Source organism: Macaca fascicularis, chromosome 1 (genome assembly GCF_037993035.2).
Source record: "Macaca fascicularis isolate 582-1 chromosome 1, T2T-MFA8v1.1".
Taxonomy (NCBI): Eukaryota; Metazoa; Chordata; class Mammalia; order Primates; family Cercopithecidae; genus Macaca; species Macaca fascicularis.
Window position 1 is genome coordinate 27,481,562 of NC_088375.1, and position 24,324 is coordinate 27,505,885.

Consider the following 24,324-nt stretch of genomic DNA (forward strand, 5'->3'; position numbering starts at 1 on the left):
TAAAATATGACAGTGAAGTCTGCCACATCAATTGACTCTTCCCTTCATGAAAGATTTCTCTGTAGCATGTGATGCTATTTGATGGTATTCTACCCACAGGAAAACTTCTTTCAAAAATACAGTCAGTCTTCTCAAATCCTGCTACTGCTTTAACAACTCAGTTTATGTAATACTCTAATTTCTTTGTTTTCATTTCAACAATGTTCACAGCATCTTCTATACCAGGAGTAGTTCTGTGTCAAGAAACCACTTTCTTTGCTCATTCATGAGAAGCAACTCCTCATCCACTCAAGTTTGATCATGAGATTGCAGCAATTCAGTCACATCTTCAGGATCCACTTCTAGTTTGCTAGCTATTTCTACCACATCTGCAGTTACTTCCTCCACTGTAGGCCTGAACCCCTCAAAGTCATCCTTGAGGGTTGGAATCAACTTCTAACTCCTGTTAATGTTGATATTTTGACCTCCTACAAATGAATCATGAATATTATTCATGGCATCTGGAATGATGACTCCTTCCCAGAAGGTTTTCAATTTACTTTGTCCTGGTTTATCGAGGAATCACTATCCATGGCAGCTATAGCCTTATAAAATGTATTTCTTAAACAGTAAGATTTGAAAGTAACAATTCCTTGATTCATGGGCTGCAGAATGATTGTTGTATTAACAAACATGAAAACAATCATCTCCTTGTATATCTCCTTTAGAGCTCCTGGGTGAGCAGGTACATTGTCAATAAGCAGTAATATTTTGAAAGAAATCTTTTCTGAGCAGTAGGCCTCTCAATAGTGGAATACAAAAAATATTCCGTAAACAGTGATATAAACAGGTATGCTGTCATCCTGGCTTTGTTGTTCCATTGATAGAGTACATGCAGAGTAGATTTAGCAGAATTCTTAAGGGCCTTAGGATTTTTTTTAATAGTAAGTGAACATTGGCTTCAACTTTGCCAGCTGCATTACCCCTCAAGAAGAATCTTGAAGCCAGGCATTGACTTCATCTCTCTAGCTATGGAAGTCCTAGACAACATCTTCTTCCAATAGAATGGTGTTTCCTCTACATTAAAAATACATTGTTTAAGGCAACCACTTCCATCAGTGATCTTAGCCAGATCTTCTGGAGAATTTACTGCAGCTTCTTCATCAGCACTTGTTGCTTCGCCTTGTACTTTTATGTTAGAGATTGCTTCTTAAACTTCGTGAGTCAACCTCTGTTAGCATCAAACATTTCTTCTGCAGCTTTTTCACCTCTCAGCTTTCACAGAATTGGAGAGAGTTAGGGCCTGGCTTTGGATTTGGCTTTGGCTTAAGGGAATATTGTGGCCGGTTTGATCTATCCAGACCACTAAAACTTTCCATATCAACAATAAGACTTTCTGTGTTCATTGGAATAGCATTCTTCATTTCCTTCAAGAACTTTTCTTTTGTATTCACAACTTGGCTGACTTGCAAAAGAGGCCTAGCTTTTCACCTCTCTTGACTTTTGACAGCCTTCCTCACCAGGCTGAATTATCTTTAGCTTTCAAGTGAGAGATGAGATTGTTCTTTTCACTTGAACACTTAAGAGGCCATTTTAGGTTTAATTTTCATATTGTGTCTCAGAGAATAGGGAAGCCCAAGGAGAGGGGGAGAGACTGGTGACCTACCTGTTGGTAGAACAGTCACAACACACAATTTATTATATTAGCCATCTTATATGGGCACAGTTTGTGGCACCCCAAAACAATTGCAATAGTAACATCAAAGATCACAGATCAACATAATAAAATCCTGACGAATAAGTTGAAATATTGCAAGGATTACCAATCTGACAGCCATGAAGTGAGCACATGCTGTTGCAAAAATGGTACAGGTAGACTTGTTCAGTACAGAGTTGCCATACACCTTGTATTTGTAAAAAAAAAAAAATACAGTATCTTCAAAGTGCAATAAATCAAAGCACGATAAAATAGTGTCTGTACAAAATATTGTTTAAAGGTTTGATATATAAAGTTTTTCAGGAACATGTATACTTTTATTTTTACAGTGGTTTGAGGCAGGAGGGTGTGGTAAGAATAATGCTGTAATAGTTAACTTGTTCATATGATTGTCTTATTTAAATTCTACCAGTGAAGTTCAGGGGCTGTGGTGTGTTTGTTTTTTTCTGGGTTTGGTTTTGTTTCCCCTCCCCACATTTCCATCCAAATCTTAGGCAGTTACTGTGTCTGTACAAAATACTGGTATTCTTTATAACTGTTCTTTGGTCTTCACCTCTGTAGGTAATAACTTGGCAGACCTCACTACTTAAATTAGAGCCTCCTGACTATGTTCGTCTGGCAATGCTGGATTTTGTATCTTCTCTAGGAAAACTTTTTATACCTGAAGCTATCCAGGTAATATTTCTTAACTCTGTTCTTCTATTATTAAAACAAAATCTCTATAAGAGTTAGTGATTAAGGGATTTTTAGGCTTTTTCTGAAATTTTGCAATTACTGACAAAGTTGGAAAAAAAAAAAAAAAAACTATGTTTCAGACATTCTAAAATCTATTTATAACTTATAATACAACTCATTTTAAGTTCTTTTCTTTTAGAAAAATGTATGTTGATACACAAATAATTTTTAGTTGGCTGTAGTCTACCATGTTAGAGTCTCATTCCAGTTGAGTTCTAATGTACAGTTCCTGAGGATAGAAAACATATTTGTCCTATGGGGAGCAGCACGTAACTAGGAAATTTGGTAATTTATTAAAGTTATTCTCTTCGTTCTTTTATCCATGAAAGAGAACCTGCTTGTTTTTAAAGACAATATTTTTGAAAATGTTGCAAAGTATGTATAGCTGACAAATGGATTATTTATAAAATTGTACTGTACTGGCCTGGCAATACACATCTACAGAATTTTAAAACCTCAGTAAATGTATATTACCAGGCCAGTACAGTAATTTTAAAGAACTTACAGCAAAGAGATCTTCATAAATTGAGAGTTACGCCTTCCTTATTACTATAGTCAGTAGTAATTCTAGATAATTGACACTGCAACCTCCAAGGGAGAGACTATAAGGAGTCCACTAATGAGAATTTTCTTACGTAATCAAAGCAAACACATGATAGTATCTCAGAACAAGTGGATTAAACTCTTTGAAACCAAAAATTTAATTTCTAAGGGGCTCTTTTATTTGTTCATAAGTTAACAGTATCCCATCTGTCTCCATCATGTTAATGTTATATTTCATGAGATAAGCATAGAACGTTGACAGCTTCTTTTCAACTCTCTTGACAGAAATATCCAAAGACACTTGGCATCTGAGCTGTCTTCTTTTTACCATGAAATCTATTCCAAAATGCCACTTCATTTGTGAACCACTGTGGACTATGCACAGGCCTAGAAATTATGAAACAAATGTTTTATAAGCAGAAATTGCAGTGCCTTCTATATTCCCAGGAGTGAGGTCAAGACCTGAAGAAATTTTTGAGATTCATCAGAACATAGGAGGCATTCAAAGCTATGAAATGAGATTGACTGATTTATCCATTTGGGAAAGATTATAAGTTTTTGCCTTATCCAGTGCTGTTTTAATCACTGGCAATGCAGTAATGAACAAAACTAATAAATCCCCACCGTTAGCCTGTTTAGAGGCAATAAACAATAACAACATGGTGATATGTGCAGTATATTAAATGCTGGTGAGTGCCATGGAGAAAAATAAAGCAGGGAAGGAAGATAGGGAATAGGAATGTGGGAGTCCAATTTGAAATGGGATATATAGTCAGTCACCAAGATGACATGCAAGTAAAAACTTGAAGTGCAAAGCATTGCAGATGGGAGCATGCCTCTTGTATTCAGGGAAGCAAGTATAGCTAACACAGAGGTAGCAGGACTTGGCAGGCCATTTGAGGACTTTAGCTTTCACTCGGAGGGAAATAGGGAGCTACTGGAAGGATTTGAGTAAAAGAGTGACATTACCTAGTATGTTTTAATGTGTGTCCCCTGGGACAGGATTATGGAAACTTGACAACACTGGGTTTACTGAATGTATGGCTATTTTATGATTATCTATTGTGGTTTCTGTTTCTCTATTATAATAAGGCTTGGTTCTTTTAGGACAGAATTCTGCCCAACCTGTCCTGTATTTTTGCCTTACTGCTAGCTGACAGGAGTTGGCTGCTAGAACAACATACCTTGGAGGCGTTTACTCAGTTTGCTGAGGTAATTATAAAACTGATTTATCACAATGACTTTCAAACCATTTTAATATTTCAAATATTCCAGAACAATCCCAAAACATTTATTGAACTGCTTCTGTATTGCAATCGGAAAATTGTCTGAAGGGTACATTACTCGTTATTTCTTTTACAGCTTCTCAAAATGAGGCTTAGAGAAATGAAGTGAATTTTCTAAGGTCCTCTGAATAAACAAGGACTAGAACAGGCATACACAGCAGGCCTACTGACACAGACACAGTCTTCCAGCAGATAGTATTTTTGGTTCAAATGATAATACATTTCATTTTGTACTATCAGTCATAAAGGTTAGGCTGATGAACCTAAACCTGTAAGATGGGTTGCTCCTTTACTCTTACTGCATTTGCTGTATAGTCATGCCTATGATCATAAGGGAGTCCAGAAGCATTAGTATACCAGCAGAAGTAATGAAAGCCTACAACACTTGTACAGAAGTTAACTTTATATTCTCCTAAGGGACCCTGAAGGAATCATGAGTTTATCACCTTTGAGGATCCTCTGGGACTCTTACTTAAAATGAATTTTTGGTTAAGGTAGCTCATAAAACTCATCTATTTGTCTTTGTAAGTTGTTGAAATATGTTAAAATTGGTCTTGTTCATCAATTTCTTAATAGGGAACAAATCACGAAGAGATAGTTCCACAGTGTCTCAGTTCTGAAGAAATTAAGAACAAAGTTGTATCCTTTCTGGAGAAGGTACTTTCTTTACATGGCTCATGTTTTATTCTTTGTCCTATTTTTTTTTTTTTTTGAAATTATGTAACTGTAACCAACCTGAGTATCTTCTTAAACTTTTCACAGTGCTCAGCACAGTGTGGACAGACTTTTACTAAGCAATTGAGGCCACAGAAGTAAAATACTTGGGCCACAGGCACGGTGGCTCATGCCTGTAATCCCAGCACTTTGGGAGGCCAAAGTGGGTGGATCACAAGGTCAGGAGTTCAAGACCAGCCTGGCCAACATGGTGAAACCCTGTCTCTACTAAAAATACAAAAATTAGCCGGGCATGGTGGTGCGCGCCGGCAGTCCCAGCTACTCAGGAGGCTAAGGCAGGAGAATTGCTTGAACCAGGGAGGCAGAGGTTGCAGTGAGCCAAGATCGTGTAGCTGCACTCCAGCCTGAGTGACAGAGCGAGATTGTCTCAAAAAAGAACACTTGTAGTTCCTCTGCCTGTAGTTTGGGGTTTAATAGCACTGATTATCCAGTCAGTGAGATGACTAATGAGGATCCCTAAGCCACTAATAATCATAATTAAATACACTTGATCACATAATTAGGTAGGCCTGAGGGGATGTAAACATCCATATTTTGGGTATAACTTAGGCATGGCTTTTCTTTTTTTTGTGGCAGTCTCCCAAGCCAGGGTAAGCTCCGAGTCTTTTTTTTTTTAAGGGATGGCTTTTTTATTCTCTTTGCAGCCAAGGCCTGTTTTTACAATTAAAACCAAAATTTTGAATAACAGAGTTCCTATATCTGTGCATACTTTGGAACTTAGTGTGAGGAAATAATAGTTAATTGAAATACTAGTGGAACTGTTAAACCACAAATTTAGACTACCCGGAGAAAGTGAGTTATTTTATATATTACATGTAATGATGCACATGTTATATATTTTACATATATTATGTACATTTTTTTTTAGGTGGGATGGGCCCACTTGACTCACTGAACTTTATTTTTTAGACAGAGTCTCGCTCTGTGTCGCCCAGGCTGGAGTGTGGTGGTGTGATCATAGCTTGCTGTAACCTCAAACTCCTGGGCTCAAGCATTCCTCCCACCAAAATCCTGGGATTACAGGTGTGAGCCACCACACTTGGCCTACTTATATTACATCTAAGCTGGATTTTAAGTACATGTGTGTACACTGCTGTTGCTAGTTTCTTAGCTAATACATTAGCAGACTATCATTTTTTCCTGCAAAGACGACTATAACTTTTCTGTAAGGAAGAACACAGTAGAGTGATTTAATCCAGATTATACTAAGAGGATTTATAAGATCAGTCCATGTGACTTCCAGAATTTGCCTAGTATGGCTGAACATGAGCACTTACATAGATTATGTGGCCATTTCATATCTAGTAGAGTGCTAACATGTTGCTATTTGCTTGGTTTTTCATGGTCCCTGGCAGACTGGGTTTGTAGATGAAACTGAAGCTGCCAAAGTGGAACGTGTGAAACAGGAAAAAGGTATTTTCTGGAAACTCTTTGCTAATGTGAATGTAGAAGAAGCAAAGAGGTCATCTTTACAGGTATGGGCTGATTTCAATAGGGGCCAAACTTTAACAAGGCAAATTCTGCCCTTATTACTTACTGATGAAACAAACCAATGTGGTTTCCAGCCTCATGTTGAATTTCAAATCAAACAGATCTAGACATGTAAAATTCTGTTTTATGGTAGTTGCTTTTAAAAATCAGAAGTGGGACTATACCATACCAAATATATTCTTTCAGTATGTTTGAATTATTGGTAGTAACCTTTAAGGGAAGTTACATATTGTACCAATGATGCTATAAATGCAGTCTTTACTGAACCACAGAAGAAAATGAAAGAAACTTACTCTCCTAAATGTTTAGTTTGATTCCTTTCCTTATTAATCAAATCAGACTCCTAATAATTTTTGGCAGTATCTAAAGATCACATCTGCCTATTAAAAGGCAGAAATTTGACACCAATAAGGATATTCAAAATATTGTTTTGTGCACTTTAGTATAGTAGTAATTCATGAAGAACAACATTCTGATAAGTTTTAGTCAAACTTTCGTAAAAAAATACATTTATGAACTTGTTTATAAGACATGTAAGCTTAGACTATGCAGCACTTCTCATTGGGAGCCCTTTGGGACAGAATACTTGTTGTATACCACATACAAACTAAGACACTAGTAGCAGCACTCTGAATTGCTATGATAAAACCAAAATGGCTTTATATATTTTTCTAGATGACTATGTAGGGGTTTCGGGGTGCACCCTCCTACCTTTGTGATCCAATGACTAGAATAAAATTTGCACGTAACTTTTTTCCAGTCCAAAAGGAAGGTTCTTTATATTTATGATATTACTTATGTTTTTTTTCCCAGCCTTATGCAAAAAGAGCTCGTCAAGAGTTCCCCTGGGAAGAAGAGTACAGGTCAGCGCTGCACACAATAGCAGGGGCCTTGGAAGCAACTGAGTCACTACTCCAAAAGGGTCCTGCTCCGGCCTGGTTTTTAATGGAAATGGAGGCGCTCCAAGAAAGGATGGATAAGCTAAAACGTTATATACATACTTTAGGGTGAAACTTATGTCTGTACATTTTCTAACAAACAGATATAAAACAAATTTTGTAAAGTTGAATCTAGTGAAAATAATCTTTATTTGACATTTAGAGAACAGGATTGTGGGGAATATTCTCATTAAGAACTTTGGTACAATGTACTACATGTGGAACAGTCAGGAACTGCCCAGGTCCACAAAGAACCATTTACTCAGATAGTATAACTGTAAACAAATAAATAAGCTGCCTAAGGAAACCTCAGCAATTTAAAATCATTTATATAATTTATAGCTAAAATTTTTTTAAGTTGTATTTCATAATAGAGCTTACTCTTATGTTAAAGAAATGGCACAAAATTAAGCTAATCAGCTTGAATTCTTACATTTTCTTTACTTCCAGAATTATCCTGGAAAAAGCAGTAAATTTGACCTCTCCTCAGCTACTTGCTCTTCAAAGAAACTGGCCTCAGTCAAATGCACAAAGGTTCTTCTTCCTGGAAACCAGTACTGTGAGCCTCACCCCCAGGGCTTTTAGCCAGCACTCGCAGTCAGTCTCATATTTCTGTTGGTGCAGACTGGATAATGAGCTCCTGGGATGGGAAAAGCAGGCCACTTTGGGGTTTTCTTGTCCCAAAGCCTGCTTTTGAGGTATTGATTTTTTTTTTTTTTTAAAAAGGGAATCCTTTTTCCTAAAGTTTAACTCACATCTATTGTCACCAGTTATTATCTTCCCAGTTCAGCTCCCCTTCTTCTTCCCAGCCTTCAGCCTCTCCCTGCAACAAAATAAAGCACACCAAGAACCCACTGAAACAAATCCATATGCAAATTTGAAAAAGCAGGAATTTAAAATTTATCTTTTGATGCCAGAAACACTACCTTGTACTAAGTAAAATAACTTAGAGCTCTAACAGAAAGTTGAAAAGTAGGATTACAAAACCACAGCACTGGAAAATAGCTTTGCAAAAAACATAAAATCAAGTAAAAATCAGTGTGAATGACACCATATCCTTATTTTAATCTTTTTTCAAATAAAAAGGTTAAAATAGCTCATTAAACACTTAGCCTAAAATAGCTCATTAAACAAACAGCCTAAGCATTGCTACATTTTTCTGGGGAAGGGAAGATACCAATGACAGAAACTGATTTTGTTAATTTTGTGCTTGACTTGATGATTGGGAAAATAGCACGTTGCTTGTTATAAATGGGATAGTGCAACTAGGACCTATGAGGGAAATCCTAAAGCTAGTAGCACAGTTTACTCCATAAAAAGTACTCACCTCAGTAATTTCTGCTGCAGCAAATTTTGAGGAAAACTGCATCATTGGGCAGATTTCATCCTTTTTAGGGACCATTTCTGTCCTCAGTTCAGGTAATATAAGAAAAGCAGCAGAAGGCTTAATTTCTGGGATCATATCAGCAAACCAATCCATCTCAGGATCTTTTACTGGCTTCTTTTTCACTTGAATGGTAAATTCCTCTCCTAAACCAAGTTCTGATGGAACCTTAAGGGGCCTTTCTTGTGATGACACTTTTGGCGGCTTGATTTGGTCTGGGTCATCCCCGTTTTGTACAAGACTAGTCTTTTGGGGTAGGCTTGATTTCCAAGGCATAGACTCTTCAGTGAGTGGAAGCAAAGCAGGAATGGGCTTCTGCTCCCCTGAGGTAACAGATTTTGTAGCAGTGATTCCACCTCCTGGGTTTACTTTAGTATCTAAATTGCTGGGCTCGCAGTCATCCCAAGATGACTCCTCCATATCCAAGGTAGTGCACTGGGACTTGACAGCATCACATGGTTCTCTATGCCAAATCTGTATGTTGACAGTTTGATTTTCAGGCTCCTCAGGCTCACTCCAGTCAGGCCACTCCTCAGACTTTTTAGAACTTGATGGGAAGTTTTTACTGTCCTCCAAAGTATTTTTTACATCCAAAAGTCCATTTATGGGAAATTTAATAGGCTGAGAAAATGGATCGCCTGTAGGGAAAAGAATTATTCTCATAAAATACTGGTTAAGGGTAAGAAATACATTTAGGGGAAGGATAGCATTAAGGAAGTTTAAGTAGTATAGATCTAATTACTTGGAAATATCCATGCATACTAAACAAAAGAGATCCCAGCAGAACATTACTCAAGATCAATGATGTAACATGTTATCCAAATAATTATATAATACTTATATTATTAACTCAGTGGAAGCATGTAAGACCTAGCACATTCAATCCTTATTAAATAGCTAAACATATAGTATACTGACATAATTATCTATACATAAATATAGAAATGCTCTAAGCCAGGCAGTGTTATCCTTGGGATGTTAATTACATATGCCTGAAAAAGTCTTGCATGCTCGAATAAGTTTGCCTAACTCAACTTATTATCCTCACTTTAAGCAGATTTCCCTAAGTGTAGTAGTTAAGGCACTGAGAGATCCTGTGCAATGTGTTAATGACTTTGCTCTCATTTCCCCAAACTCATTTAACCACAAAACTCTTTTTCACAACACGCCCATTAACATCTTTCAAAACTATCATTCTTGGTACAATTTGGAAGATGCCGCACTAAGGCATCAGAAGTCTTTTTTTTTTTTTTTTGAGATGGAGTCTCGCTCTGTCGCCCAGGCTGGAGTGCAGTGGCCCGATCTCAGCTCACTGCAAGCTCCGCCTCCCAGGTTCACGCCATTCTCCTGCCTCAGCCTCCCGAGTAGCTGGGACTACAGGCTCCCGCCACCTCGCCCGGCTAGTTTTTTGTATTTTTTTTAGTAGAGACGGGGTTTCACCGTGTTAGCCAGGATGGTCTTGATCTCCTGACCTGGTGATCCACCCATCTCGGCCTCCCAAAGTGCTGGGATTACAGGCTTGAGCCACCGCGCCCGGCCAGAAGTCTTAAAGTATCAGTGCAAAAAAGAATTCAAGTAATGTCAACCTGCTTTTCTCACCAATTACAAAGAAGAGGTAAGTATATATCCAACAGTCTGGAGAAACAAGATGAGACCAAAGCTGACTATATAGTTACAAATAAATCAGTCTCAAAACTCCCAAAACACCCTTAAGCTTATTAGTCTCAGGAAAACATTCATCCAAGCAATGGGAAAGCTATATAAATTTAATATTTCTACCTGTCTGTAAAAGAGTATTGTAGTAATCTCGCTGTATGTGCTTCTTGCTGTTGATGGGCATGCTGCCAGAAAAGAAACATTTAGGGAATATGCTAGAGAAGGGGTTCTCCAAGACTGGCGAGATCTGACTGTGCTTGCTGCAGACGACACGCATAGAAGAATCTGAAGGTAAATAAAAACTCCAAAACATGAAAGGGACAGTAAATTGCTTCTTGATCTATCACATGGTTGGTGGGCATAAGTTAAGTGAAATGGGTATATTTTAACACAGATAAAGGCTAAAATGCAGGAGAGAACATCTTCAAACATTTGAAGACATACACCCATTATGGAATGGACTGCCTGTCCCTAGAGGTGTTTAAGTACAGGCTGTGTCCACTCCATGTGGTGGTGATGAATAGAAAGGATCCAAGCATTATATAGATACAACCTTTGGGACACCTAGTTTAAAAATTACAGCCCTTCAAAACATGTTGGTGGCGATTTAAAACCAACTAATTCTACTTACTTTCCTTTTAAGAATAAAAGTTGAAGCGTATAAGCACAAGAATATGAATGTACTGAATACCACAAAACTATACACTTAGTAGTAGTTAAAATAATAAATTTAAGCTATGGACATTAACACCAACTGGGGAAAAAGTTTCAAGAAATGTCCTTAACGGTTTACCAGAAAGTTCATAATAAAAAAATGGGCATTGGTCAAAATGATTCAATAAAATTTTGGCTAAAAAAAAAAAGGATGTGGGGAATGGCCTGGGGTAAATTCTTACAATTAGGTCCCCAGCTCTCTTCAGCAGCACATCTCCCCTCCTCACCCCAGCCCTCTAAGGCCAGGCCTCTACAAGCCCTTCACTCTTATTTGTGCCACTGTCCTCCTTGAAGTCCTATCTAATGTCTTATCGATGTCGTCTTCTCTGAACCATGTTCTCTACCTCTCTTTCAGGCAGACTTAATTTCCTATTTCCCTCTCATAGCTGAAAATGAGATCACAGACTCTACATCACCCTTTACAAGCTCTTTGCAGCCACGACACTGGTTTCATTAGCACCAAGGAAGAGGTGAACGCTCTTCAAAACTTCAGGAAGCCAATGTTGCTTTAAGAATTCTTTTAGCATCAAATTTAGAGAAAAGCCTATCTGATAACTCTTTTCTATTAAGTGTCTCCATGTTACCAACTATCAATGAGAACTGGGTTAGAGATCCAGAATTACATAACAAGGTCATTGTCTTATTGAAGGCTATACAAACGAGCAATGACATTGTTGATAAAAAATTCTTGTAAGACCAGAAATTACTGCTACCTCCCAGGAAACATCCACTGGGAACATACCAGAAATAAGGACTTCCTGAAGTATCTAAAAGTCAACAGCTTTTTACCCCATAGGCCAAGAAAAGTCACAAGAAACTTAAACATCTAGTGTTAATAAGAATTGATGCAACCTTTTTGTAAGCTGACAGTATGTACTAAATTTAAAATATATCCTTTGGCCCAGCAAGTTTACTTCTGACATTCAGTGTCTGCAGATGCTCAAGTCTCTTAAAGAAAATGATGTAGTATTTAAATATAACCTATGCATATCATCCCATAATACTTCAAATCATTTCTGGGTTACTTATAATACCTTTTTTTTGGTTTCTTTTCTGAGTATTTTTGATCCACAGTTGGTTGAATCTGCAGATGCAAACCTGCAAATATGGGGGACCAACTGGAAAGATACATGTATAAAGATATTCATTGCAGCACTGTTTATAGTGATTACAAATCCAGAAATGGATGCAGTATCCATGAATAAAGAAATCACTGAATGAGTTATGTTCAATGAAATATTAGGTAGCTTTCAAAGAGTAAGTTAGACTTCTATGTATTGGGGGACAGGTCCCTGATATGTTGTTACACGAAAACAAGTTAAACAAGTTATAGATTTGTGCATGACATTTTCTTACCATTTAAACAAAAATCCTACACAGTCTTGTGTCACTTAACAATGGGGATATGTACTGAGAAATGCATCTTAGGCGATTTTGTCCTTGTACAAACATCATAGATGGTATAGCCTACTAACACCTAGGCTATAAACTGATACAGCATGTTACTGTACTGAGTACTGTAGGTAATTGTAACACAGTGGTAATTATTTGTGTATCCAAACATAGAAAAAGTACAGTAAAAATATAATGATACATGGTATACCTGTATAGGGTATTTACTATGAATGGCATTTGTAGGACAAGAAGTTGCTGAGTTACCAGTGAATGAATACAAAGGCCTAGGACACTACTGTACACCATCATACGCTTTATAAACACTACACTTAGGCTGCACTGTTTATTTTTATTTATTTATTTTTTTGAGACAGAGTCTTGCTCTGTTGCCCAGGCTGGAGTGCAGTGGTGCGATCTTGGCTCACTGCAAGCTCTGCCCCCCAGGTTCACGCCATTCTCCTGTCTCAGGCTCCCGGGACTACAGGCACCCGCCGCCATGCCTGGCTAATGTTTTTGTATTTTTAGTAGAGATGGGGTTTCACCGTGTTAGCCAGGATGGTCTTGATCTCCTGACCTTGTGATCTGCCCACCTCAGCCTCCCAAAGTGCTGGGATTATAGGTGTGAGCCACCACGCCCAGCCAGGCTACACTAAGTTTATTTTAAAAATTTCTTCAATAGTCTTAGCTTACTATAACTTTATAAACTTTTTTATGTTTTTAACTGACTCTTTTGTAATAACACTATGCTTAAAACATATTGTACAACTGTACCAAAATATTTTCTTTATATCCTTATTCTGTAAGCTTTTTCTGTTTTTAAAATTTACTTATTTTTACTTTGAAACTTTTTTGTTAAAAGCTAAGACACAATCACACACATTAGCCTAGGCCTACACAGGGTCAAGATCATCAATTTCACTGTCTCTGACCTCCCCAGCTGTCATGTCCTCTGAAAAAAATGCCACCTTCTGGATTATCTCCTGAAGGACCCCCTGGAGTCTGTTTCACAGTTAAATTTTTTTTTTAAATCAGAAGGAATACACTAATGATTAAAAGTATAGTAAATATATAAATCAGTTACATAGTCATTTGTTATCATTACCAAGTATTATGCACTGCACATAACTGTATGCACTATACTTTTATGACTGGCAGCACACTAGGTTTGTTTACACCAGCATCACCACAAACACATGAGTAATGCATTCCACTACAGCTACATCAACTGCCAATAGCGATTTTTCAGCTCCATTATAATGTCATGAAACCACCATGGTATAGACAGTCAGTCATTTACGAGGTCCTTCACTGACCAAAACGTCCTTATGTGGTACACAACTCTATGCATGTGTAAACATATATTTGTGTCTTTTTGCAAGCTTAAAAAAAAATGAGGCCGGGCGCGGTGGCTCAAGCCTGTAATCCCAGCACTTTGGGAGGCCGAGACGGGCGGATCACGAGGTCAGGAGATCGAGACCATCCTGGCTAACACGGTGAAACCCCGTCTCTACTAAAAAATACAAAAAACTAGCCGGGCGAGGTGGCGGGCGCCTGTAGTCCCAGCTACTCGGGAGGCTGAGGCAGGAGAATGGTCTAAACCCGGGAGGCGGAGCTTGCAGTGAGCTGAGATCCGGCCACTGCACCCCAGCCTGGGCGACAGAGCAAGACTCTGTCTCAAGAAAAAAAAAAAAAAATGAAAGGATTTCCACTGAAAAGCCCCTCCAGAAGTTCAGAAAAGGAAATTAACTTTTTATTTATGCTTCTTTATATCATTTGACTGAATATGACCCTCCTACATTACCTATATAATATTAAAAATCTAAAAAAATAACATACACAAAAAGCTAGACCTTTTAATAATTCTTACCTTCTAGAGAAAGGTCAATATTTTTAGTAAAACTTGGGGCAGTGCGTTTGAAGATCTTGGTTCGTTCTCCTCCCACAACCACCTCTGGTCCAAGTAGGGAGACCAGCACTGCTAGGCTATGCAGAGTAATTGCCACAATGGAATCGCTAGTATCACGCAGGCCCAGCAAAACCTAGGAGCAAATGAGGTAATAAGGGTTGACAACCACAATACCTATCTCTTTCTTCCCCTGTAAATGAGCATTTGGGCTGCAAACAGATTGTGCTTATTCAGATAAACTACATTATCTTAGATATGTGTTCCAGGTCAGTGGCTCTCAAACTACCTGTGGTAAAAGACCAGTATCTTCCCCTCCCAATCCATCACAGACTTACCATTTTTAAAAAATACAATCAAAACAAAATTAAAAAGACATATGTTGGGGACATAAAAATACTGTCAAATTGCTACAAAAGGTTTTAAATGTTAAGTCTTCATATCTGTACTCACATCACAGAACTGTAATAAACAGTTCACATACTGGCAGTGTTTTGCAGAGCACACTCAGAACTTGTCTAGGGCACTAACAGTTATGTTCCTGCCCATGCTCCTCTTTTCAGCTCTTTTCAAGGGTAGGACCTTAAAACCTCCTTTGTAAATGATGCATGTAACACCCGTCCCAAACTGAGCCCATCACGATCTCTTGTCCAGTAATATAAACTAGAATTTTTACTTTCAGTTTATATAGGTTTACTTAAAATGAGGACACTATGCCAGGCAGTGTCACGTGCCTGTAGCCCCAGCTATTCAGAAGGCTGAGGCAGGTGGATCACTTGAGCCCAGGAGTTCTGGGCTGTAGTGTGCTATGCTGCTTGGGTGTCCTGCACTAAATTCAGCATCAATATGGTGATCTCCCAGGAGCTGGGGACCACCAGGTTGCCTAAAGAGGGGTGAACCAGCCCAGGTTGGAAATGGAGCAGGTCAAAGCTCCTGGGCTGATCGGTAGTGGGATCATGCCTGTGAATAGCCATTACACTCTAGCTTGGGCAACACACACCCCATCTCTAGAAGAATTTTTTTTTTTTTTTTTTTTTTTTAATGAGGACAGAAAACTTGGAAGTTATGGGACAACCGTGTTTGGCCATGTGCACACCAAAACAAGGAAAGCTGGTCTTCAGAGAGTCAAAAGTCAAATGCAGAGAGAAGAAAGGAATTAAAAACATATGGCTGTAAGCCCCAGGTGCACTTGATTTCCATCTAAGGTAGTCTAACATTTATTAAATTTTTTGTTTTTTGCTTTAGCTGGTTTAAAATGAGTTTCAGTTACTTGCAACCAAAAACACCTTAGAAGACAGTAACATACAGATACCAGGCAAGTACTGCTCTGCAGAGAAGGAAGGAAATGACCTTCAAAGCATCTGCACCAGCCAGACACAAGGCCAGGGTAACTGGCCTGCCTAGTGGAAGCAGCAGGCTGTGATAGGTATCAGGAATCTTTGGTTTTGGTCTTAGCTCTGCTAGTAATTCTCGATGTGACTTGACCAATTGGTCTTTTTATTTTTCTGGCCTAGTTTCCTCATTTATATAGTAAGATCAAAGGTTTCAAACAGGACTCAAAAGATAATTATTAGGACCCATGCTAACAAATCAGGCACTTTCTGTACATGTAAACTAAAGCATGTTTCTTTTACATATTAGAGTTCTACCCACTGAATATGATAATCATAAAACAATCCCCCAAGCCAAAAATCAGTCATCCTCAACACTTCTTCCATCTAATGAGAAACTGTGTACTACCCCTTCTATATCCACTGTCACACTTTCCCTAGCCTTTGTCATCTTAGCTAAACTATTCTAACAGCTTCCTAGCTTATCTCCCTTTCTGTGTTCTCTCTTCCACACTGCTACCAAAGTGAACTTTCTAGCACACACAAATTGGCCCACTCTTCTTTAGGGGAAGCGGTTTCCTAAGTATTGACAGCTTTCATTGCCTTCCACATGCTCAACATTTACTCTCTGACCTCAGTCCAATTCTGAGACCTATGATGACACCTCCATGTCAGAGTTAAGACTGCTTCATTCCTCTTCTAAATTTCCAGACACAACTACATACTGGGTAAGAATTACTGCTACAGATGTAAATACAAAGTGCTATGTTGTAGTTACTACAACATAGTGACTTTAAAGTCAGCCCCCTGTGAATCACACCTCCAGTATCCATGCCCTTGAGTGAACCCATCCCACAATGAGCCTGGGCTGACTTTTGCAACTCTAACCGAGAGAATGAGGCAAAAATGGCTGTCAGTTCACAACCTACACTTTAAGGCTTCTTTTGCCCCCTTTTTTTCTTTAGCCCTGGCCATCCATTTAAGAACTCCACCTACCTTGCTAAAGAAATCATGTGTGTGGGGAAAAGAAAGAAAGATCAGACTTACTGTGTCTATGTAGAAAGAAGTAGACATAAGAGACTCCATTTTGTTCTGTATTTGAGATGCTGTTAATCTGTGACCCTACCCCAACCTTGTCCTTGCAAGAGACGTGTGCTGTGGTGACTCAAGGTTTAAAGGATTTTGGGCTGTGCAGGGTGTGCTTTGTTAAACAAGTGCCTGAAGGCAGTATGCTTGTGAAAAGTCATCACCATTCTCTTAATTTCAAGTACCGAGGGACACATACACTGCCAAAGGTCGCAGGGACCTCTGCCTAGGAAAGCTAGGTATTGTCCAAGGCTTCTCCCCATGTGATAGTCTGAAATATGGCCTCATGGGAAGGGAAAGACCTGATCGTCCCCCAGCCTGACACCCGTGAAGGGTCTGTGCTGAGGAGGACTAGTGTAAGAGGGAAGGCGGCCTCTTGGCGGTTGAGATAGAGAAAAGCATCTGTCTCCTGCCCCTCCCTGGGCAATGGAACATCTCGGTGTAAAACCCAATTGTATGTTCTGTTTACTGAGAAAGGAGAAAACCGCCTTAGGGCGAAAGGTGGGACTTGCTAGTGCAAAGCTGCTCTTAATGCACTAAAAGGGTTTATGGAGATGTTTACATATGCATATCAAGGCACAGCACTTTTCCTTAAACTTATGTCACAGAGATCTTTATTCATATGTCTTACTGCTGACCTTCTCCCTACCATGATCCTATTATCCTGTCACTTCCCTTTTTCTAAGATGGTAAAGATAATTACCAATAAATACTAAGGGAACTCAACACCGGTGCTGGCGTGGGTCCTCTGTATGCTGAGCGCTGGTCCCCTGGGCCCACTTTTTCTTTCTCTATACTTTGTCTCTGTGTCTCATTTCTTTGCTCAAGTCTCTCATTCCACCTAACAAGAAACGCCCGCAGGCCACCCCTTCACATGTGGAAATGTCACTTTGGGGGACAGAAGCCCCAGGGCTCCCCGAAAATTCATGGAGAGAAAGGCCCAGCCTTGCAGCCACCCCTTCCAAGATACCAAGGAGCCATTTTGGATGTGTCAACCCTTGTCGGGCCCCAGATGACTGAAGCCTCAGCTGGTATGTGGAACAGAACCTTCAGCTGAGTCCAATCAATCCAAAGAATCATGAGAATAAAATGATTGTTGTTTTAAGGCACTAAGTTTTGGGGTAGTTACACGGCAACAGATGACTGAAACATGTCCCACTTACGAGCTCCTTGAAAGCAGAGAGAATGTTAATCTATCTCACAGGAAAATTATTTGAAAGACACCATGTGATTGTAGTCTTTTAAAACAATTTTTTAAAAACTTCATACTAGATTGAATAGTGTCCCTCCAAAATTCATGCCCATGCAGAATGTGACCTTTATACTGGGTTAGGGTAGGCCATAAATTCGATGACTGGTGTCTTTCTAAGGCCATGTAAAGACAGACAAGGAGGTAAGAAGGCCACGTGACAACAGAGGCAGAGGTTGGAATGATATAGACAGAAGTCAAGAAATATCAAGGATTGCTGGGAGCTATGAGAAGCTTGTAAGGAGGAGTCCCTTTCACATCCCACAGCCTTCAGAGGAAGCAGGGTCCTGGTGACACCCTGGTTCTAGACTTCTGGCCTCCAGAACTAAGAATTTTTATTGCTTTAAGCCATGCAGTTTGTGATAATTTGTTATGGCAGCCTAAGAAACTAATACAAACCTTTCATTAGTTTCACTAACAAAACACTTCAGTGGGCAAATCATAATAAAGTTCCCTAGTGGCTGATAACAACAGGCTGAAAGCCACTGATACAAATCATCTCATGTTCCTCTCTGTTCTAATTTAATTACTTTATAATAATTATGGATAATTACACTTTATGTTCACAAAGCGCTCCATATATTGTTATTCATTTACCCTTCTGAAATTAGCAAACAATTATAGTTTTTCCCAGGTTAAGACCAAATATGTCAGTTTAATCGATTTGCCTGTGTGAATGGAATGGAAATGCAATTTTAATTTCAGCACTTTGTATTCCACAGACTGCTGCCTCAAGGCTTTGTAAGCTATTATCTGAATACCTCCAAACCTCCTCCTTTCAGCACTCTTTCCTCAGGTTCTGTGACTACCCCACTGCAAACTTGGCCTCTGACCTGTGGCAAGATGACTTTCTTCAGCTGCTCCTGAGTGAAGTGCTCCACGTAGGCCTCGATGTGAGACAGCAGCACCATCCGCACATGCTCTTCGTGAACTTCGAACAACTGGAGAAGCACGGGGATCACCCGTGACTGGAACAGGGCTGGTGAGAGCAAGCAAGGAGTTTCTCCCTGCGCATGATCTACCCAAAAAATCAAAGGTTATAGATGAAAAAACAAATATTCATTTCAGTGAAGAGTATTAAGCATAATTCATGCACTGGGCCCAAAAGTACACATATTCTAAGTACTCTTCTAAATCCTTTTTTTTTTTTTTTTTTTTTTTTTTGAGATGGAGTCTCACTCTGTCACCCAGGCTGGAGTGCACGGCGCGATCTTGGCTCACTGCAACCTCCCCCTCCCAGGTTCAAGCAATTCTCTTGCCTCAGCCTCCCGAGTAGCTGGGATTACAGGCACCTGCCACCACAGGCTAATTTTTGTATTTTTAGTAGAGACGGGGTTTCACCATATTGGCCAGGCTGGTCTCAAACTCCTGACCTAGTGATCCGCCTGCCTCGGCATCCCAAAGTGCTGGGATTACAGGTATGAGCCACCATGCCCGATCAGCCAGTACTCTTCTAAATTCTAATGCTCTAAACCAAAGGAAAGTTCTTTTCTTGACCCAAAATTACTTAACGCTTAATTATGTTAAGTACACTTATCTGTAGAGTTTCTGAAATACTAGAGATCATACTTAGTGTAAAACAAAGCTGGTATTTTAATAGAATTCTGAGTAACTTTTTATAAATTTATGTTTAATCAGTGAGGAATTTCATACACTAGATTTGTGACATACTGATATTGTTGTAGTGTATTTGCAAAACCAGGTGTTAAATGCTACAGTGGGACTTTGATGCTGGATAGTCCTCTTTTTCCAGTATTTATGGTAGTGGTTATCAGGCAGGTATGCATTGAGAATTATTTGGGAACTTTTAAAAAATATGTATACCTATGTCCTGGCTCTGTTCTAGAACCAATGGATCAAGCAAAGAGGCAAATTTTTAAAAAGCAACATAGGCGATTCAGAGGCACACCCCTATGTAAGACCTACTGTGGAATAGGATGTCAGAGCTATAAAGAAAAATTCGTGGCTAAAGAGAATGATATCAAAGTAGAGATATAAGGAAATTCTAAACTGGACTGAGATCCTTTTAAGAAAATAAATTCTGAAAGCAGGATTCTACATAACTTAAAATTCTAGTGTTATATTAATACTATATTCTCTAATCTGTTGTGTTACCATCTATAGTGCTATAAAATTGTAAAATTCCAAAGCAATAACCTCATTTCACATTCGGAAAAAAAACCCTTGAAGTCCCAAGAAGTAAAATGATCTCAGTGCTTTTCACTGAAAATAGAAAATAAATGGGTTGGTCTTGGTAAGGTAGGAGGTACAGGCCTAAATGATTCATGATAAATGTAAAAGTTCTTTGAAGATGCATGCCTTACCTTAAAACTTCAGATGTATATTTCAGATTCTAGTCAGATGTAACACTTATTATAGTAAATTGGACTCTCTAGGAAGATGCTTCATTTATCCTGTGGACTTTGGTACCCAGGTTTGAAAATTAAAGTTATCACATCAGGGGCCAAAAACTGTTCTCTGTTTTTAGAACCAAACATTAACTACACCACACAGTAATTTCATCCTGCTCAAATATGGACTAATAATCACCAAACTCCTTAACTAGCAATAACACTTTGAAAAAGCATTCACCTTTTTTGGGGCCAAGCAGATGAGGAAGAAAACTCTTAACAGCCACTGGCTCTGCAAACACCAACTGATTAAGCAGAAGAGGCACCAACCTTGAAGCTATCAATTCCTCTGACAAGCAGCTGACTCTGTCCAGCAGAAATCTGAGGACAAAAAGGGAAAGCCCAGGAAACTGGTCATGACACTGTATCAGCTTACTTGTACAGTTTAGCCTACACACAGCTTCTCTCTCACTTCTATCAAAGTGATGCATTTTGAAATGGAGATAGAGAAGGTGAACAGATTGGTCCCCAAGTACTTAAGAAAAATGCATGGCTGGGTGCAGTGGCTCACACCTGTAATCCCAGCACTTTAGGCGGCCAAGGCGGGCAGATCACTTGAGGTCAGGAGTTTGAGACCAGCTTGGCCAACATGGCGAAACCCCATCTCTACTAATAAAGTACAAAAATTAGCCAGGCGTGGTGGCAGACGCCTGTAATCCCATCTACTTGGGGCTGAGGCATGGGAGGCTAAGGTTCAATCACCTGAAGCTGGGAGGCAGAGGTTGCAGTGAGCTGAGATCACACCACTGCACTCCAGCCTGGGTGACAGTGAGATTCTGTCTCAAAAAACAAACAAACAAAAAAAACAGGAAGTGTGAGGCAAAGCCAGCTAGTAGCATACCTCCAATTCACACCAGGAAATGTTTCCACCAAATTATCCCCTTACTAATAGCCAAAGTGCCCTCCTTTTTACCCTAATAAGACAGGCTTTCTAGATTATTATCTAAAAGTGTCTAAAAGACACTTTCTCAAATTTAAACAATGTAGAAAGTTTCCATAACTAACAACTTATAGGCTTTTGTCACTATCCTCATAAATTAAAACAACATATATAAAAGCACTTTGTTAAAAATACAGATATTAGGTATTAATGGTAATATTACTCCATTATACAATCACCCTTAGCAGATATCCTTGCCTCCTACTTTATTAGGAAATAGGTCACATGCATTATCACGTTCAAACCCCTACACCACTATCAGCAAACAGGTTTGTATTGATACTCATTCCCACCTCCATTCCAGTTATCAAGGTTCCAAGGGCCTCCTCTTAAGGCCACCCCCATCCAGTCACTGCCCCAGCATTCCCCTCTCTTCCAGGACAATGCACTAACAGTTCCCCAACTTGACTGCAGTTTCAACTACTCCCTCCATTCTTCTGCTAGCCCCTTTCCCTCGTCTATTTATATGCTCAGGTCTCTTCTACCCTTACAAAATACTTCCTTGACTCCATTTGCTTCTTCAGTGATAATATTTTCTCTCCAAGTTTTTCTCCAGTGTCTTTCTCACCTTCTGTTCACTTACCAGCCCAATGCATTCTCACTGCTGGAACAGCTCTTGCTAAGATAAAGTTACCAGTGTCTTCCTAACTGCTAAATGAACAGGTACCTGTTGATTCCTCCTACCTTTGTGAAATTCCCTACTCCTTTGGGAATATCATAGCCTTCCTAGCTCTCTGAGTCTCCTCTAACCCCTGCTTCTCATTCATCAGCCACCCCTTCCCACCAGCCACCACTTCCCACCAGCCCCCTTATAAGGTTGGGTGCCCTAGGATTACAACTTGGGCCCACTGTCCTTCATGCTACCCACTTTCTCTGTGAAAATATCACCAACTACAGGCTGACACACTAATATTTCCCTCTAGCTCATCAGCTTAAGACTTCTCTCAAGCTTCAGACCTGTCTGATCAACTGTCCATTTACATCTCTGTCTAAAGTCCAACCGATACTTCAAACCAACATATCCAACACTGAAGTCATAATTTTCCCTGCAAATTAGGTCCTCTCCTCCAATATTCTCTATTTCATTTGGTGATAATCACTAAGGCTTCTCAGCTTTATCATTTTAAACCTTTATTTTAGTGTCTTCTTCATTGTAGACATTAATGCCCTTATGTGTGGCTTCATATTTACTGCCTGGACTACCATAGTCTACTAAGCAATCAAAATCTTAAATGAGTTAAGCCTTCCCACAATAGAGAACAAAGTGATCCACCTAAAGGGACATTAATCTGTTTCGCAGCCTGCTTCCACCTCTTTGATGGCTTCAATGCCTGAAGTCCCCTATTTACAAATAATGTCAGCACTCCTCACTGCCACATGGGAGGGGTACCTCCTACCTGTCCTTGTCTTGGAATTTCTGCCCCAGCAGGACTCAACTGCTTGCGGTTCCTGCACAAGTCACACTAGGTCTTGTCTTTGTGCATTTGTTTATGTTGCCCCTCTGCCTAGAATACCTTTTCTCTAACGACCTCCTCCTGCCCTGTGTGTTCTCAGGACTCCTTCCAAAAGCTCTACTGTACCCACCTCTCTGTTTAAGGATTATCAGTCTGGGTACCTGTTTCCTTCACCAGAAATATCTATCCCAGGGCCTAGCAGAAAGCCTGACACACAGGAAATGTTCAATAAATGTGAAATAAACCAAATATCTGAGTCATCTTCTCTAGAATACCTCAAGTGATTACATGGAGTTAACCCAAGTTATTCAATTTAAATTCTTAATTTTCTGAACTTACTTAAAGAATTCCGTTTTTTCCTCTTCACTCTTCAATGTTAAACTTTTCAAGAAATTCACAACTTCCAGAAAATCATTTCTAAATGCCAAAAAGAGAAGGAATTCAGCAGAACAGATTAGAGAAGGCATGTTAAATATTGAGGCCATAACCACAGACTACATCAACATAATTTTAAACAAAGAAACATTCTCCTTTGCCATTTAAAGATTCTATTACAACTAAGTAGCTTGTGAGACAAATACTACGGAACAAGCCTCTATGAAATCTAACATTTTAATATCAAAGAGATCTGTGAAGAGGATACAAGTTTAAACACACATATGCTAACATGCTTTATGGTTTCGTCAGAAAAATCCTCCAAATTGTTGGTTGTAATAGGATGTTAAATGAAATATCCTGGGAGAAATGACATTACCATTACAAAATATTGCTGACTCTCCAGTCTCCTTTGATGAAATAAAAACTATTAAAGAGGTTGTGGAAAGTGGAATTTCCATACAGCAATCTTCTCATTTCTCCTGCTGTAATTTGCTTGGTCATTCTTTCAGCCAAGCAGGGATTAGTGCGAGAGGAGTGGTCAGTTTCCTACAGGGCTGCCAGAGAATTCCAAAGGCTGTGCACTGCTCAACTCACATCCTACTGTGTATGAGACTGTTGACCCCAGATGCTACGGCATACAAGCTGGACATTCTATTCAGAGGCCCAGTAAGCAGAGCTACCACCTGGGTCTCCACATCTTATGTTTATACCTATCTTAGGCTTCCCCTGGTTCAGCAGCAAAGATGTCTTAACTTAAATCTAATCAGTCAAATTGGTTCAGCTGCCTCTGTAAGGGATGCTGACCCTGGCTCCTACTGTTGTCTCTTGACTGGGGTTTCTCCCCACATTAACAGTGGGATTTTGGCAGGTGGGGTTTGTGTGTTTTCAGCTTTCTTCTCCCCTCTCAATTTACAACTCTTAATAACTCATTTTACACATAGTGATGAGAGAATCTATTTACCGTAAGGGATTGTTCTTTGTAGAGACTTTCTATCAAGG

At 39.3% G+C, this 24,324-nt stretch overlaps 2 protein-coding genes and 1 long non-coding RNA gene across 25 annotated transcripts in view; 2 read left to right on the forward strand and 1 right to left on the reverse strand.

The window, feature by feature from the left end:
- The window catches only part of FIRRM (FIGNL1 interacting regulator of recombination and mitosis), a 57,742-nt gene extending 50,187 nt beyond the window's left edge, over positions 1 to 7,555 (forward strand). For all 9 annotated transcript variants that reach the window (XM_045392523.3, XM_065523287.2, XM_065523380.2 and 6 more), the window contains 5 exons: positions 2,258 to 2,371; positions 4,082 to 4,186; positions 4,837 to 4,917; positions 6,351 to 6,470; positions 7,300 to 7,555. In XM_045392523.3, coding sequence (XP_045248458.2) covers positions 2,258 to 2,371; positions 4,082 to 4,186; positions 4,837 to 4,917; positions 6,351 to 6,470; positions 7,300 to 7,497 — 618 coding nt within the window. In that variant the 3' untranslated portion in view covers positions 7,498 to 7,555. The remainder of the gene's footprint in view (positions 1 to 2,257; positions 2,372 to 4,081; positions 4,187 to 4,836; positions 4,918 to 6,350; positions 6,471 to 7,299) is intronic.
- The window catches only part of SCYL3 (SCY1 like pseudokinase 3), a 43,003-nt gene continuing 26,219 nt past the window's right edge, over positions 7,541 to 24,324 (reverse strand). For 8 of the 15 annotated variants that reach the window (XM_005539942.4, XM_074008819.1, XM_074008734.1 and 5 more), the window contains 7 exons: positions 23,287 to 23,364; positions 20,735 to 20,874; positions 18,976 to 19,160; positions 14,441 to 14,612; positions 10,588 to 10,749; positions 8,752 to 9,446; positions 7,541 to 8,247 (listed from right to left, as the gene is read on the reverse strand). In XM_005539942.4, the coding sequence (XP_005539999.2) occupies positions 8,188 to 8,247; positions 8,752 to 9,446; positions 10,588 to 10,749; positions 14,441 to 14,612; positions 18,976 to 19,160; positions 20,735 to 20,874; positions 23,287 to 23,364 (1,492 nt within the window). In that variant the 3' untranslated portion in view covers positions 7,541 to 8,187. The remainder of the gene's footprint in view (positions 8,248 to 8,751; positions 9,447 to 10,587; positions 10,750 to 14,440; positions 14,613 to 18,975; positions 19,161 to 20,734; positions 20,875 to 23,286; positions 23,365 to 24,324) is intronic. The other 7 variants (XM_005539944.4, XM_074009102.1, XM_074008982.1 and 4 more) reach the window with 2 other exon arrangements.
- On the forward strand, positions 16,953 to 20,611 carry LOC141408180 (uncharacterized). Its single transcript, XR_012421185.1, has 2 exons — positions 16,953 to 17,924; positions 18,925 to 20,611. It is a non-coding gene; the product is annotated as an uncharacterized lncRNA (long non-coding RNA).